The following is a 16,680-nucleotide window of genomic DNA, read 5'->3' as shown; positions in this document are numbered from 1 at the left end:
GTCTGGCGCAGTCGCAGTCACTGCTCGCCCCTGTCTTCTGAGAAGGAGGGGCTCGCGCTGCATGACCCGGATGTGTTTCTCCATTCGGCGGCGGTGAAAGGAGACCACAGAGTGCTGGGTTGTGGAGGTGGCTTCCTTACACTGTCTTCAGTATGCAGCGATTACTCTTTCCGCGCCTGAAGTCCTTGATGGGGAACCCGTGCCTACGGCTCCTGGGTCCTAGGGCGGCGCCTAGAACGCAGGTACCGCACCGCAGCCGACTCAATCGCGGAATCGGACATGGGGCGAGAGTCAGGAGAAAAATAATAGATAATTCGACATCACATTGACGTAGTTCCTTAGAATTCACAACGCATTTCTTTGTGCCCAAAGTCCCTGAGTTAAAGATCTGGACTTGCCACTTACTGGCTGTGTGATATCAGCCAAGTTAGGTAACCTTTCTGTCCCCTAGTTTCTTCGTCTGTAAAATGGGAATTGGAATACCTACTTCATAAGTTTCTGGGGAGGATTGAATAATTTCCTATACAGCAAGCGCTTAGCACATAGTAAAAGCTCAGTAATTTTTACCTATATATTTGAGGTTTGCTAAAAGCCCTCAGGTAGTCAGGTATGGAACTATAATCCCATTCTACAGAGAAGGAAATTGAGGCTTAACTTAAGTTGTCTAAAGTTAGGAAACAGAACACGAACCTTTGGACTCAGGGACAGAATCAGAAGAGGGTGTTTATTTGCTCAACAAATAATTATTGAGTGATTATTATGTGTTAGGAAAGATAAATACCAAAAGTCTCCCACCCTAGAGGAAGGCACAGTTAATTCGCTTGTAATTCATTTGTCAAATCTTTATTAAGATCTTGTTATGTAAGGGAATGTGTTAGAAATGAAATTTGCAGGAGGGAAAGCACCAGACCGACCAGATACTGCTGCCCCACACTCCTAGCTTAGTGGTTGGTAGAGACAAATGAACCTGAAGTACATTGCAATGTGTTGAGGGCTGAGATAGGGGAGGTACAGTGTAGTGTGAGAACGACTTGTTGCAGACCTGGCAGAGTCTAGGAACACTTCCCAGAGGAGGTGACAACTAAACTAAGATCTATAGTTGATGTTACCAATCAGACAACAAGGAGCGTCCCAGTCAGAGAAGTCATGTTTAAATTCCCACAGGAGAAAGAAAATCCATACTTAGGTGTGGAGTTAAGTCTGGGGGAAGCAAGCTGAGACTAGAAGGTTCATGTGGTATGGGGATGGATTGGAGTGAGGCAAGACTAGAGGCAGGAAAACCAGGTGCGGGGGTGGCGGGGGGTGAAGGGGGATGTGGATGCAGTGATTTGGATAGGAGATGATGATTTACTAGAGCAGAAGCGGTGGAGATGTGACTGTACAGGGTACTCCACTCTAGACAGAGTGGGACTGTGTATGAGAGTAGTGGACTGAGGCCTTTCCCTCTGTCTCCAGTTGTAATTTGTCTGTCTTGATCCTTAGTGTGGTTGCAGCTGTGGGATCAGGCACCTCTTAAGGCCAGGGCAATACAGCACCATCTCTGAAGTAGCTTTGCAGTCTGGAAGGGGTACAGTGTCCCTTCCCTCAAAAGCTGCTGAGCGGGTGGTGGGCCGATGGCTCCTGGTCTGCAGTGGAACAGTGGCTGGAGCAGTTATTCTTGGTGGAATGACTAGGTGAGTAATTTGCTCATAGCGAGAGTCAGCTATTTGGGTCATCAGTAGAAACATGGAATGACTAAGGGGGAAGAGTCCTTAGGAATCATCTAGTCTAGCTCCCTCATTTTATATATGCAGAGGGACATGTCGGATGACTTGCCCTGCTATAGAACAATCTAGAGTTTTATTATTAGGAGCCCTTCATAAAGACTTGTTTAGGTCTTAACTGTTTTGATAAGCATTGTTTTTATGTATTTTCCCTCTACATACAGTTTTCAAATTTGTCTCAAAATTTTTTTTGTATAGTTTGTTTGAATTAAATCCACATAAGTTCCATGTATCACAATTGGTTCATATGCCTCTTCGGTCTCTTTAAATCTATAAAGAGATTTTATAGATTTAGATTCTTCTCCCTTCCTCCCCCATTCTTTGTAGTTTTGTGTGTTGTTTTTTTTTTTTGGTTTTTTTTTTTTTTTTTTTTTTTTGCTATTAAAGAAACCCAGCTGATTTGTCATATGGAGTTTCCCACAGTCTGGATTTTGCTGATTGCATACTTGTGGTGGTGTTTAACATGTTCCCTTATCCCCTGTATTTCCTGTAAATGGGTTGTTGCTTGATCAGATTCAGGATGGGAGCAGGGGGCAAAATCCTTCATAGGTGATTACAACATTCATAAATATCTGGTGTCTATTAGAGATACCAACAGCCATTGATTATCATTGCCTAGATCCATGATTTCATTACAGTTGCAAAATTCTAATAATTTATTAGCTCAACTCTAAAGAGGAACTTTCTCTCATCAACAGTTTGGTTATCCTAAGGTACTGTTTGTACAGTTTGTATAGGAAAGGCAGGATAAATAAATTCCCTTTATTTACCAATTCTGAAAATAATAAATTGGTTCCCAAGCATCCTCCAAAGGTGATCAATAAAGTTTTTGGTTTTTTACATATTATGAGCTCATCGGTTTAAATGTGTTTGATGTTTCAATCCATTGCTTTGATGGTGTGCTCAGATTGTTCTATCTTTAGCCAATGGGAGCCTCTTCAAATTGTCTCCAGGGTTTTTTTTTTTTTTTTTTGACAGGGTACTAGTAACCTTTAATTCTTTGCTTTCTGGATATGATGTTCCAGGTTCATCTTCTACATTTCTTGCCTCTGACCTAAAATCAGCCTTTTACCTTAGGAATCCTTGCTCCTTTTGGTGAAAATACCTTCTGGTGTTAATACAGTATGTGTTGCTCAGATTTCCTCCGCATTCCCTGTACCCTTATTTCAAAATATCATATGTTGTATAGGCCGTTATGGGAAACTGCAACACATTTGAATTTTATTAGCTTTAAATTCACTCAAGAATCTAAACTGTTTTATATCTAACAAATCTCTTTTCCCTGTGTAAATAATGTCTCATATCCATGTAGGGCACATTTCTTGGGTGTAAGGGTTGATATTACCTGTTAAGGAATGTTAGTGAAAGAAAAAGGTAAAGAGAGTTGAATAAAAGGATTGAGAGAATAAGGAGTCAAGAAATGTGTACCTGATGGCAGCTCTTTCTGGTGAAATTTTAAGCAGTAAGAAGAAAGCAAGGTGTCAAAAAAGGATATAGTGAAATGTTGTGTTTACCTTTAGAGGGGTTAAGTTCAGATCCCCGTTTCTGTTAACTGTTCATGAGAAATCCAGCATTGCATGGGCACCCGTCCATGTGTGCACACACCATTTCTTTCCTATCTTAAGGTTGACAGAGTCTGGCCTCTCAATGGTAGACTGGAATTTAATAAAGGAGATGAAGCCACCTACACACCAAGAGGAATGGGAAGCAGAATTCCAAAAATATCAGCAATTTCCAGAATTTAAAATGTAAGTATTATAGAAAATCAGGTAAATGCCCCACTAGGCCTTCTCAATCTTTTGTGTATTTCAGCATTTCAGAATGGTTAGATTCCATTATTGATATTTGCTCCAGTTATGTTTAGTGAGCTTTCTACTCTAAACCTCCAGTTCCAGAGTGATCCTGGGGTCACGGATGAGGAAGAAGGCAGACCTTTTATTTCAAGCTTCAAAACTGAGAATGCTCCTGCAGTCTCTCGGTAAATAACAATCAGATGGATGTTTCCTCTTTCTTCTTTTTTGACTTCCCTTCCTCCCAGCTTGAATCATGATATGACACTGGCCGAATTCAAGTTCATCTGGTACATGGAGTACTCACATCGAATGTGGGGTCGCCTTGTGGGCCTCACATACATCCTGCCTGCTGCCTATTTTTGGAGAAAGGGCTGGCTCAGCCGTGGCATGAAAGGACGTGTTCTTGCCCTGTGTGGGTTAGTCTGCTTCCAGGTGAGATTTATTCAAGTTTGGGAAACCAGAGATGCTTCCAGGAGCTTCCTGGTTGGTATTGTTTTTAAGGAAAGAATCTGAGTCTGTATTACAGAGTGGGTAAGAGGATGAATTTTAGTGTTACAAGTGTGGCCCAGCTCTGCCACTTAGTAGGGCAAGTTGTCTATCTTCGGTAGGCTATGCTTTCCTTACCTGTAAATAGAGATAATAATAGTGCCTACTGGTTGACTTATGTGACTATTAAATGAGATAGATCATGCATATACAATACTTAGTTTAGTTCCTGGAATTAGTAAGCACTCAGTAAATATATTTTTGTGTCACAAGAGTTTCTTTCCTGTCACGGATCTCTTCCTGGGTTCTTTTCTCCTCCCCTTTTCTCACTTGTCTGCTCTATGGCTTTTCTGTGCTAGAATGGCTAAAGAAGCAGATTTGAAAGCTCCCACAGTTAAGGGTTTGGTGAGACTGAGACTGAGAGCCAAGAAAAGGAATATGAGAGAAGGTACTTATGAGTATTTGGGTCATGATTCTACGCCCTCAGAGAGAGTCTTAGAGCTCAAAGGAACATCAGAATTTGATCAGGAAGAAGCTAATTGGTTAATTTGACTCTGAAGTAGTAAGAATATGAACCAATGAGAAAGAATTAAAGAGGGAGATGGAAGAGACAAAATAGAGGCAATAGAAACAGGTAAAGAGACATTAGTAAATGTCCCTAAGACCTAGGGAAGGGTTGGTAAAACAAAATGAAAGTTTATTTTAGAATGAAAAAAAAAAAAACCCACTAAAGATCGACTCCAAGGGCGGTAGAAATTTGAAGATGGCACATGGGGTTATGGGAAGAAGAAAGTGGGGCTGGAAAATCACACTTTACACTCCTTTTCTTCCAATGTCCTATGCAGATGAAATCAAGATAATTAAACCATCCAGGGTCATCACTAAGGATAAAGACATGCCCCAGAAGATTTCCTGAGGAGAGCTATGTAGAAGAGGTGGGAGAATCCCACCTCTTGACATGCTTCTATTGACTTGGGAGAGTGGGGGTGAAAGGGCTATGTCTTATCTGATAGAAATGAAACTGACAGTTGTTTGGTTAATTGAAAAAGTTAAGCAGAGAATCAGAATAATACATACCTTGCATTTTTAAGCTTAAGCCTGTACTTTGATTACTTTTTTTTTTTTTTTTTTAATGAAGAGCTAAGACCTGTTCTTTAAGTCCTCTGATTGGAATTTAACTTCAGATCTCTTGCATCCTCATAAACTATTATTTCATTTCATTTTCCTTAAAGAAGAGTGGGAACTTAGACATTTGCAAAGCAATCTGCTGGCAAAGCCTTACAAATTTTTTACTCCCCTCTACCCAAAGCTTTTATAATTGTCTATTCCTACTAACTTGACAATGATTGTTATTAAGCAGTTACCTTTATCAAAGCTTTTCCAAAGCATATGATCTAGTTTGTATAGAAAAAACTCTCTTGGGGCGCCTGGGTGGCGCAGTCGGTTAAGCGGCCGACTTCAGCCAGGTCACGATCTCGCGGTCTGTGAGTTCGAGCCCCGTGTCAGGCTCTGGGCTGATGGCTCAGAGCCTGGAGCCTGTTTCCGATTCTGTGTCTCCCTCTCTCTCTGCCCCTCCCCCATTCATGCTGTGTCTCTCTCTGTCCCAAAAATAAATAAACGTTGAAAAAAAAAAAATTAAAAAAAAAAAAAGAAAAAACTCTTTTTATTCTTATATTTCACTGGTTTAAATAATATTAAATTATAGCAAGTATTTCTAAGGTTTTGCCCATAGATACACTTTTGTGTACTTTTCTGTATTTGGCTTATACTTGAATAAAATGTTAATCTAAGCAGTGGTTAAGTATTTGTGGTGCTATGTGTGAAAATGTGGATAGGTTACGACTCCTGGGATACTGGGGATATGGGAAGATATGGAAAGGAGAGGTCAGGTAGGGAGTACTGATAATTGATAACTCGCTTTCTCAGATAGTAAAGTTGAATAGACAGATCCAGCTGTGTGTTATTTGCCCCTTCTGTTTTTGGTTCTAGGGTCTGTTGGGATGGTATATGGTGAAAAGTGGATTAGAAGAAAAACCAGACTCCCATGACATCCCTCGGGTCAGTCAGTACCGCCTTGCTGCCCACCTGGGATCAGCCCTTGTTCTTTATTGTGCCAGCTTGTGGACTTCACTCTCACTGCTGCTCCCTCAGCACAAGGTAAAAGTCAGTCTATGCTGTTAGTACATCTACACAGATGCTGACAGGGTCACAGGAACAGAAATTCTGCTTCTTATGGGAAGTTATAAATCAAAATGCACACATTCCCTTAGTAACATCTACCGATTTACCAGAAATTAGATATAATCAAATATGACAGAAGCATTGAACTTTGAGATTCAAGAAAGCTTTGGAACTGCAAAGGAAAATGTGTCATTACTCTTTTGAGCTGGAACAACTCATTCAAAGGAAAATTAGTACAGGAGCCGAATATTCTGTTTGCACTGCCTGTTGGGAACAGTGAAAACATGAATTTTAGAAAAGGTAGGAAGGGGTTGCAACAAGAGCCTTACTTGTGACTCCCAGAGGGATGGAGGAAGGCCAGAATGGAAGCTGTTTCTGAACCTTTGATGGTGTACAGGAGCCATGGGGGCTGTTTATTCTTTAGTTGGGGACCTATCATTCATCAAATCTGACAATATAGTGATCTTGTCTGAAATATTTTCTTTGTATGCTGATCAAAGGAAAACACTAGTTTTTCTAAAAATGACTATTATTTTTGGTATTAAAGTCATGGTTGGCCTGGATAACCTGTCCATGTGATGAAGTTTGAGATGACAAAGGACTTTTAGGTAGAATTATCCAGTAGGTACTTGGAATAAGTAGCCTCAATCCCAACAAGGAGAGGAGTTGTAGACTTGGCAGTCATCCCCACAGGGAAGCCAGATGGGGTCAAAACATTGGTGCAGTAGACAATCCACATGCTTAGATTATAGAACATTTCCATCATCACAGAAAGTTCCATTGGACAGTACTGATAGATTGTCCTACGTTATCTTTCTAATGATATCTCACTCTTCATGTACTAGATTATAGACCATTTAAGGACAGTAGTCTGACTTAACTCCTTAACTCCTTTGTATCTTTATGGTAACCTGTTTATAAAGTTCTTAATAAATATTTGTTGCTTCACTGATTAGTATCAGAAGTTGGCTACAGTAAAAATAAAATCAAATTTTTATATTAACAAAACACTAAATGGAAGAGTCTCTACTTTAGGCATTTTGATTCTGACTATATTTGCAAAGCACTAAATATCATACATAAACAACATGAAAATCTAGTCCTCTATCTTAAGCCACATCATTTCAAACATGGTGAAGCATTTTTCCCTTGCAATGGGAAATGCAATGCAAATCATTTTTGAACAGATATGTAATGAGTATTTACACACTGAGCACTGGGCTAGGATTACTTCACCAAGCAAGACAGATGTCAGTTCCTGCCTTCACAAAACTTACAGGATAGCAAGGAAGACATAGTAAATGTATAAACATCGTAAAATATGATGCATATTTGAACAGAATATCTGCTGGGAATGCTCAACCTATTTAGGGAGTCAGAGAAAATGAGGCTTCAGACTGTCACTTGACTTTGGCCTTGGAGATCTTTGCTGCCTCCCGTGGTTCTTGCAGTACAGTTTATCTGAATGCTTTTCTTCTTTAGTTGCCTGAAACTCGTCAGCTTCTGTGGTTGAGGCGATGTGCTCATGGAACAGCAGGCCTAGTGTTCCTTACAGCTCTCTCAGGTAGGACTCTTCTCATCCAACGGGCTCTAGACAAACTCCAGGGGGGAGTTTGTCCTTTCCTCTTGCACCTTCCTATTTCCCTTTCACACCTGCCTCTCTCATACCCACCATCTTCACCCTCTGTTTTCTGTTCCTTCCTCCCTTCCAAAAACCCTGCTTTCCGGTCAGTTGAACAAAAATATTGAGCATTTATCTGGATCCAGACTGCCTAGGTTCGAATCCTGGCTTTACCACCTATGAACTCTGTGACCTTGGGCAAGCTGTATAACCTCTCTGGGCCTTAGTGACCTCATTTGTAAAATGAAGATGATGGTGTACTATAAGTAATAGATGTGAAGTGCTTAGAACAGTACCTGTCATGTAGCAACTATTTAAACTTAAATAATTAAAATTAAATAAAATCTAAAATTTAGTTCCTTAGTCACACTAGCCACATTTCAAGTGCTCAATAGCCACATGTGTCTAGCAACTATTTTGGATGGCAGATAGAGAATATTTCCATCATCACAGAAAGTTCTGTTGAGTAGCACTGCTGTAAATAAAACCATCAAACCAGTTATTTGTGCCCCCTCTCCTTTTTGGTGGAAGAACATGAATTCTGACTTCATAAATGCTATTTATAAAAAAACAAAGTCTCTTTTATCATAAATAATGGATCAGTCATCTATTAATTCATGGATATTTTACATGTTTATCCAGGATTTAGTTTGTAAATTTTTTTTCACTTCTGTGTTCACTCAACCAACATTTTTTGAGCACTTGGGGAAGACAGGCAATAAACAGTGAAAATATATGGCAGATGGTGTTCAGTGCTATGAGGAAAAAAATAAAGCAGGATAAGGGGATAGAGGTGAGGTTGGGGAAGTGCTGTCTTATATAGGATCATTGAGGGGATCTCTTTGATAAGGTGATATTGAGTGGAGACCTGAGGAAATGAAGGAGTATATTACGCAGGTATCTGGGGGAAAAGCATTTCCCGAATAGATCTGGTTCGTAGTGGGATAAGGAGGGCATCAAAATCACTAACAGGATGTTTCTATCGAATATGCCTTGTTCCAGAGCTTCTACTTCTCTCCTTTAAGGGAGGCATGCCAGAATCTTGGGGTGGGAGCAGGTGAGGATGCAGTTTGTGGGTTGTTGTTTTTTTTTAAATTCCCGTGGTGATTAGGATGTATATTCTCTGTTTAGAAACCCTTCTGTAGATCTTTTTGTTCTCTGATTATTCCTTTTTGTCTGTCTCTGGGATAATAAACTTTTTCTATGCCAAAACTAGTATTTGATCTCCTCTGTATCTCATTTTAATAAATACTATTTGCCTTGGAATATAGGGGCCTTTGTGGCAGGGCTGGATGCTGGGCTTGTTTACAATTCCTTCCCGAAGATGGGAGAATCTTGGATCCCAGAGGATCTCTTTACCTTCTCCCCCATCCTGAGGAATGTTTTTGAGAATCCCACCATGGTGCAGTTTGATCACCGGATTCTGGTAAGTCTGGCTGCTGATTACTGGCTACTGAGCACAGGGAGCCTCTCATAGCCTTTGGGGTGTCTGAGGCACTAATGGCAGCACTAAGAGAGGGTAGAACAGAGTGGGCACTAGATTTCCTTTTCTTTTTGGGAGAAATTCAACACCAGTTCTCTGATGTGATGTTTTTGTCCTAATTACCCACACCCCTTCCAGCCAAATTCTGGCTTTTGGGATACTGCCATCTTCTTAAAGTTGGAATATGCCTTTTGCCATCTGGCAAAGGATAACTTCCCTCAATCTTGCACACACATAGGAGAGTCATTTTAGTGGAAATGAGGCCAAGTAGAGAAGAAAGGGCAAAGATAGGCTGCTGAACATATAACTATCAGAGCTGAACCAAAACTCCAGGGAGCTAAAATGTTTGTCATCTTATTTAAGCTGATATTTATTAAGGGCCTGCTATGAGTCATGTTAAGATTGGCTTGGTAGCTGGGCGTGATACGTTGGAGTCAGGAAAGACTGGCAGCAAGGAGGCCAGCAAGAAGCAGAGGTGCCATTGCAGTATTGCAGGTGAGAGTGGTGGGGCTCTAGGCTGTGTGGGGGAGCAGAACTTGAAGAGAACAGTGGATCACAAACAGGCTCTAAGGAGAAGATTGGCTGTAGTAATGATGGTAAAGAAGATCCCAAAGTTTATTCTGTGGCATGCTTAAAACACACCCAGAAATAGGACTACTAGAATGAGTGTTGGGCTGGAGATGAAGGATGTCATCAGACTGAGGTGTGCTGGGTATGAGGTGATTGGAGCACACCCAAAGACAGAGGTCCAGAGGACTCAGACCCCCAAGGGCAACACTGGCACTTGGGCCAGTTACCTTGTGTGGGCTCAGGCCTCTTTGCCAACATTTTGTAATAAGTAGAGTCTAGTTGAAATTGTCATCCTGGACAGCTCTGAAAAGGAAAAGTGAAATAGATGTAAAAAATGATAGACGAACATTCTTCTTGACATCATGGAGTGGGAAAGGAGACCCTATTGCCAATCCGTTACTGAAGTGCGGCGGGAAGGAAAATGATACTTTCACTTGTTTTTAGCACTAGCTGCCAGCACCACTACCTTCTCTATTCACAGCCCAGGAGAATAACCCTCATGTGCTGGGGTCAGACCCACTTTAAAAATACAGGATTAGTGGGGCACCTGGTTGGCCCAGTCGGTTGAGCGTCCGACTGTGGCTCAGGTCATGATCTCACGGTTGATGGGTTTGAGCCCTGCATCGGGCTCTGTGCTGACAACTTGGAGCTGGGAGCCTGCTTTGGGTTCTGTGTCTCCCTTTCTCTCTGATCCTCCCCTGCTGACGCTCTCTCTCTCAAAAATAAACATTAAAAAAAAAAAAAAGAAAGAAAAAAACCCCAGGATTCGAGAGGAGATAAAATTAGGCATAAGGATGCAAAGAATGACTTAAAAAGTGAGGGCTACCCCTGAGGGGTACACCCATGTTGGAATTTGGAAAGGATCACTGAGAAGAGAGAGTAAGAGTGTCTAGAGTGATAGGTGCCTTGGGGAACATGAACATTTAAGTGGCAAGCAGAACATGGAGGAGACTGAGGAGTAATCACAGGTGGAGCCACAGGTCGTTCTCTGCCTGGTATAAGAAAGTGCTTAATGGTGACTCACTGGTTCTAGAGAAGATACGTGTAAGATGAGCAGAAATCAGGAGGGTGGGACATTTCTTCCTGGCACTTGGTGAGATACCTTCCTTTCTGCAGGGAATCACTTCAGTTACAGCCGTGACAGTGCTCTACTTCCTCTCCCGGAGAATTCCCCTTCCTCGAAGGACCAAAATGGCAGCAGTGACTCTGCTAGCTTTGGCATATACACAGGTATAAACCACTTCTTCTTGGTCTGAGGGATCTCCAAAACTAAGTTAAAAAAGGAAGGTGACAGGCTAGGAGAAAATGATTTCAATATTTGTAATAGACTAAAAGATTAATAACCGGAAAATAAAATGAGGATATGAGTATACATAGTTCTCATAAGAGGAACAATGAATGACCAATAAATATGAAAAGCTGTTTAGCCTCATTCATGATCCGAGAGAAGCATCATGGATCTGAGAGGTGCAAATTAAAACAATGCATGCCACTTTGTGCCTGTTAGATTGGGGCAAAAAAATTTTTTTAAGATTATCAGGTATTGGCATGGGCATAGGAAAATGGATACCTTCATATATTCTTGATGAGAGCATGAGTTGGTATAGTTTTTTCCAGAGGGCAGTTTGGCATTATCTTTTAAAATGTTAAATGTATAATCTTTTGGTCCAGAAAAGTGACTTCTTAGTTCCTGCCCTAGAAATATTCCAGTGCACAAAGAGCTGTGTACAAAGAAACTCATGGTAAAATTGCTGTGATAGTAAAAAGCTGGAAACAACCTAAATATACAAGTATGGCACACCCATACTGTGGAATACTGTGTAGCAGTTTAAAATAGTAAGATCTCAAGACACATGTTGTTAAGTGGAAAAAAGCAAGTAGCAGAACAATCCAATTTTTAAAAGTACAGGAGTATGTTTTTCTGTAAACATCTATGAAAAAGTGTAAGTGTGTAGAAACTAATAAACTACCTTGGCGGGGGGGACTGGGCTAGGGTGAAGGATAATTAAAGAGAATATTAGGTTTATTTTGTTTGAATTTCCTTTGTTGTGAGTATATTTACTTGTGAAAATTCTTAAATATATATTTTTAGTGTTCTGATGGGAGAATGTGGAAATTTATGTATCTGGTTGTCTATGCCCAGTCATTTGAAGTTGTGGCTCCTGCTTTTCTTACTGCATTCTTTCCTCTGTAACAGGTGGGCTTGGGCATTAGCACTCTGCTAATGTACGTTCCAACTCCTTTGGCTGCCACTCACCAGTCAGGCTCCCTGGCTCTACTTAGTGTTGCCCTTTGGCTCATGAATGAACTCCGAAGAGTCCCAAAATAATTCCGAGGATCAGCTTCCTATGACTGAAAGTGCATTTGAGAGCTCATCAGAGAGCACAAGAACTTGGGAGTTTTCTAAAAGGATGTCCTTGGCATACCAAGTGGTTTCCAAACTGGTCAAGTTATTTAAAATTCTTTGCCTGTTTTGGGGTGTCTGGGTGATTTAGTAAAGCTCTGACTTCAGCTTGAGTCATGATCTCACAGTTTGTGGGTTCAAGCTCTGCACTGGGGTCTCTGCTGTCAGCGCAGAGCCCACTTTGGATCCTCTGTCTCCCTCTCTCTGCCCCTCCTCTGCTCACGTGCATGTGTGCTCTCTCTCAAAAATAAACATTAAAAAAGTAAAATTCTTTGCCTGTTTTTAACAAAGTCACTGGATCAAGAGTGTCATTAAGTATATTTAACTAAATATTCCTTTTTAAAATCTTTATAAATTTAGGGGCACCTGAGTGGCTGAGTTGGTTAAGTGTCCAACTTTGGCTAAGGTCATGATCTCTAGATTCGTGGGATCAACCCCTGTATCGGGCTCTGTGCTGACATCTTAGAGCCTGGAGCCTGCTTCAGATTCTATCTCCCTCTCTCTCTGCCTCTCCTGTGCTCACACAAAAATAAACATTAAAAAAAACTTTATAAATTTAGTTTTTTTGTTGAAAACCAAATTTAACGTAGAGAAATGTCTGCCTTTGTTCCTTTTTAGTAGGCTGTCTTGGTTTCTTAATGTTAGCAAGCTCTTGATTCGACATGCATGAGCTCTTGTCTCCTTGACCCCGAGTCCTGAATTATGCCTAAGGAGAAATTCCTTATGATCTCCACTTCCATCAGGTGAAGATTCAAAGGGAAGGACTTGGCATACCTTAAGTAGTCAGATAGCCTTCAGCGAGAAATAAGTGTCTTCTAGTATCCTGATTTTCAAAATGGGGAAAGGGTAGATTTTGACAAGTTTAATGTCTATATGTAACAAAATGGCTTAGAAGTACTTAGAAAAGGTAATAATCACTAGTAACCCACTTGGATTCATCAAGCACTAACCTAGTTCTTTTGATTGCTATAACATTGCTAGGTCACATGGAATAGATAGTATGAATCAGTTCCTGAGAGAGGTTCGTAACAGCCTCATGGATAAGAAAAGTATGGCCTTGATGGTGTACGTAGTACTTGGATATCTATTAAGATCTGTGAACAAATTTTTGATTAACAAATTATAATTCTGGTCTATCTTGACATGTCATAGGGCTCTTATTCAGTTTTATTTTTTAAATCGGTGATTTGGATGAAGGCATCAGAAAGATCAGACCTGAGGATGGAACAACCCAACATTGTTAATATAATAGATGAACGTCACAACTCAAAACAATTCCAGAGTGGCACCATCAAGATACAATTAAATAATATAAATGTAACATCGTCATTTAAATTAAATAGGTTGTAGAAGTTTGGGATAGAGAAACCTGGCATCCTATCATTTCATATAAAGAAGACAGGGATTTCAGTTGGCCATCGGCTCAACTTGCACCAAAAGTGTAATGACACTGATAAAAATTAGTGGTGTTTCAGATTTCATCAATGGAAGTGTCACAGCTGCACTCAGAATACTTCAGTTGCAAGTGCTGTGTTTCGCTATTGGTACCCCATTTAAGGAGGGCACTGATTACTAAGTATGTCTCCAGAGGAAGGGACCAGGATGGTGAGGAGTCCAGAATTCACACCACACAGGGAATACTTGAAGGAAGTAGGGGCATTGAACTGTAGAACATTCAGACAGAGCAGAGCTGGGAACAATGGCTAGAAGGTGCAGAAAGCTAGTTTTTAGTTTTGTAGAAGAGTTGGATCCAAACAAAAGCCCACTAGGGTGCAGCTGGTGAGGACAGTGGAAAAGTGGAAAAGCAGGTGTCCCAACTATTCAACTAAACCACAGCTGAGCTCTGGCCTGTTGCTGCTCTATAGGTCTAGAGTTGTCAGATCTGATTATTTAAAGAAACAAAACATTTAGATTTTTATGTGAAAGCTCTCAAGGGTTGGCAACTAATTTCAGGTTTTTTTTAGTACATGACACAGGCTGAACACATCTGGGAGCCATAAATGGACTAAGGTTTGCCCATTTACAGTCTCAAGGAGATGATCTCCATTCCTTTTCAACTCCAGTATTCTGTGAGTTTCACTGTGACTTAACAGCTACCATCCTCAAGTGGTTCTTAGCAAAACAAAAGTAATAGTTTGTCTTTGATTAAAAAAAAAAAAAATTCTGGATGACCCCCGGGGCTTATGCTATTGCTAGAGGTAGGTTCTAATTTTTTTCAAATTAGAATTTTTGAAAATCCTGAAGCCCAAGCTCCCCCTAAGACCAATTAAATCATTATCTCTGGAAGCAGTAATAGACATAATTTTAAATTTCCTAGGTCATTCCAACATGCAGACAAGTTTAGGCTCCCGTGGCCTAGCCCCTAATAAACCAGTTACCTTAGAAAGTTTTGACCACTGAGGGTTGATGGGGGGGTGGGAGGGAGGGGAGGGTGGGTGATGGGTATTAAAGAGGGCACCTTTTGGGATGAGCACTGGGTGTTGTATGGAAACCAATCTGACAATAAATTTCATATTAAAAAGAAAAAAAATGATATTCTAAAAAAAAAAAGGAAGTTTTGACCAGCTTATTTTCATCCCCTCCAAATTTGCCCAACCCTATCTCATTTAATCTGATCCTATTAGTGTGTTAATGGGATGTCACCTCTTCTAGATAGAATTCTTAAAGGGAACTGCGGTCAGAGGTGCAGGTTCCCATCCATCATCTCATGACTCCCAAACCCAACCCAAAAAGCCAAATGCTAGTGTTTCTAAAGTTCCCTCCAACAATGTAGCAAAGAATGAATAAGTTCAAGTTCTAGATGTTTTTCTTCATTTTTCTTTTATTAAAGATGAGTAAGTTTGGAAAAACCGATTCTGGTTGCATTTAGCTGTATAACTGTACTGTGGCTATCTATGAGCTCTTGGTAAATGGAGATTATCTGAATTATTTTTATGTTTGCATTATTCCCAGCACCAAACACATACCAAATATTGCATGAATGAATGGAAAATGGATAATTACCGATTGAGGTCCCAGACACCTCTTTCAAAATAAGTCCTCATATACCTAGAAGATTAAATGAATTTCCCTTAAAATCTGTCAATAATTCTGTCAGTTGTTTTTAAAACATCAAGAGAAATGAAAACACCTGAATTTTCTTGTTTTTAACTTACACTGACAAATGCTGTCCCATTGTAGAGGAGGTAAAAATTAGCTACTGCCTAAAGTGATGATCACGACGTTAGGATAACCAGTTGATGTGTAGCAATTCTTCCAGTTCTGGAACGTATAGTGGGTTATATATAGGCATATGAAACACATATACCTATGTCCCTGCAGAAGAGACAATACATCTCTAATATGCATTGCACTTTTTGTTCAACACTGATATAACCGTATTGAACAGAATTTTAAGAACTGTTGAGCAAAATTAATGTGAAGCATTCGAAAACCATACAATCTTAGCAACCCCCAAAAGTGATGCAACATAAGCAGCCTTCAGTTTTTGAAAGCGAGAAGGGAGTGTCTAGCTGTGGGTCATAATAAAAAGATGCCTTTCAACACTGCAAAGTTCATTGTTCAAGGCAGAAATAACAGAGATAAGGCATATACTTCAGGGCTCCAACAAAAGAGGAATTGTGGAATGAGAATTTCAAACACAACATAATGACAGCAATACCAGAAATCAAAGTATTTGTCTAGGATCCTTGCTTGCAGAGAAAGCATTATGAAGCTAATAAGGCGCAGAGCCTTCACCACGAGCAGTTTTAACAGGCCAAACTCTGGCAAGTCCTCTGCAGGAAGGGCTTCTTTGAAAGCATCAGGGCTACCTTAATACTGGAGAACCAGAGTGGTAGGCTGCCAGAGGGTCTACAAGTGGCTGCACTACTTAAAAAGGAGAGGCTCAGGAGTAGACACGTCCTCAGCTTGCCTGAAGTCATACATGCATGGCTATCTATAAACATCCTGTGATTCAGAAGTTTTTTTCAACTTTGGTTTTTATAAAAATGGTAGGCCATGATTGCATACACTTTAAAAGTAAAAACCCTTATGAGTAATAACTCAATTTTACAAATAAAAGGATCTCCTTAGTGCTCAGACTTCCAGAGAAACACAGGGTCAACGGATGTTGACTTCCTCTGTCCCTCTAAAAATGGTACTGAAAAACTGGAAATAATGAATTATAGCAAAAGAAAAACACTTATGTAATAATACAAGGGAAGTCTATTAGTATATAATAAAAGAGTTCTTGTTTTTTAACTAATATTTTTTGTAACACCAACAAAATCCTCACAAGTTAGAGCATATGGCCCTACCAGCGGGACACTCACACTAAGCATGACCTAAGAAGCTAATCTGGGAGAATCTGAAGTATCTGTTGCTACTTCTACCTTAAT

At 40.3% G+C, this 16,680-nt stretch overlaps 1 protein-coding gene across 2 annotated transcripts; it reads left to right on the top strand.

Annotated features, from left to right (window-relative positions):
* Positions 1-4: 4 nt before the first annotated feature.
* On the top strand, positions 5-12,716 carry LOC125147699 (cytochrome c oxidase assembly protein COX15 homolog). 2 transcript variants are annotated; one of them, XM_047824838.1, is made up of 9 exons: positions 5-242; positions 1,483-1,673; positions 3,389-3,511; positions 3,802-3,988; positions 6,032-6,199; positions 7,706-7,787; positions 9,116-9,270; positions 11,014-11,127; positions 12,095-12,716. In XM_047824838.1, exons 1-9 carry the CDS (start codon positions 153-155, stop codon positions 12,224-12,226), a joined length of 1,242 nt encoding a protein of 413 aa, XP_047680794.1. In that variant the 5' UTR covers positions 5-152; the 3' UTR covers positions 12,227-12,716. The 2 variants fall into 2 exon arrangements, with proteins under 2 accessions (XP_047680794.1, XP_047680795.1); XM_047824839.1 differs by lacking the exon at positions 1,483-1,673 and having other exon boundaries at positions 12,095-12,715.
* Positions 12,717-16,680: the final 3,964 nt, after the last annotated feature.

The sequence above is a fragment of the Prionailurus viverrinus genome, chromosome D2 (assembly GCF_022837055.1).
Source record: "Prionailurus viverrinus isolate Anna chromosome D2, UM_Priviv_1.0, whole genome shotgun sequence".
Lineage (NCBI taxonomy): Eukaryota > Metazoa > Chordata > Mammalia > Carnivora > Felidae > Prionailurus > Prionailurus viverrinus.
Note: the sequence above shows the minus strand (reverse complement) of the source record. Positions and strands in the feature narration are given on the sequence as shown.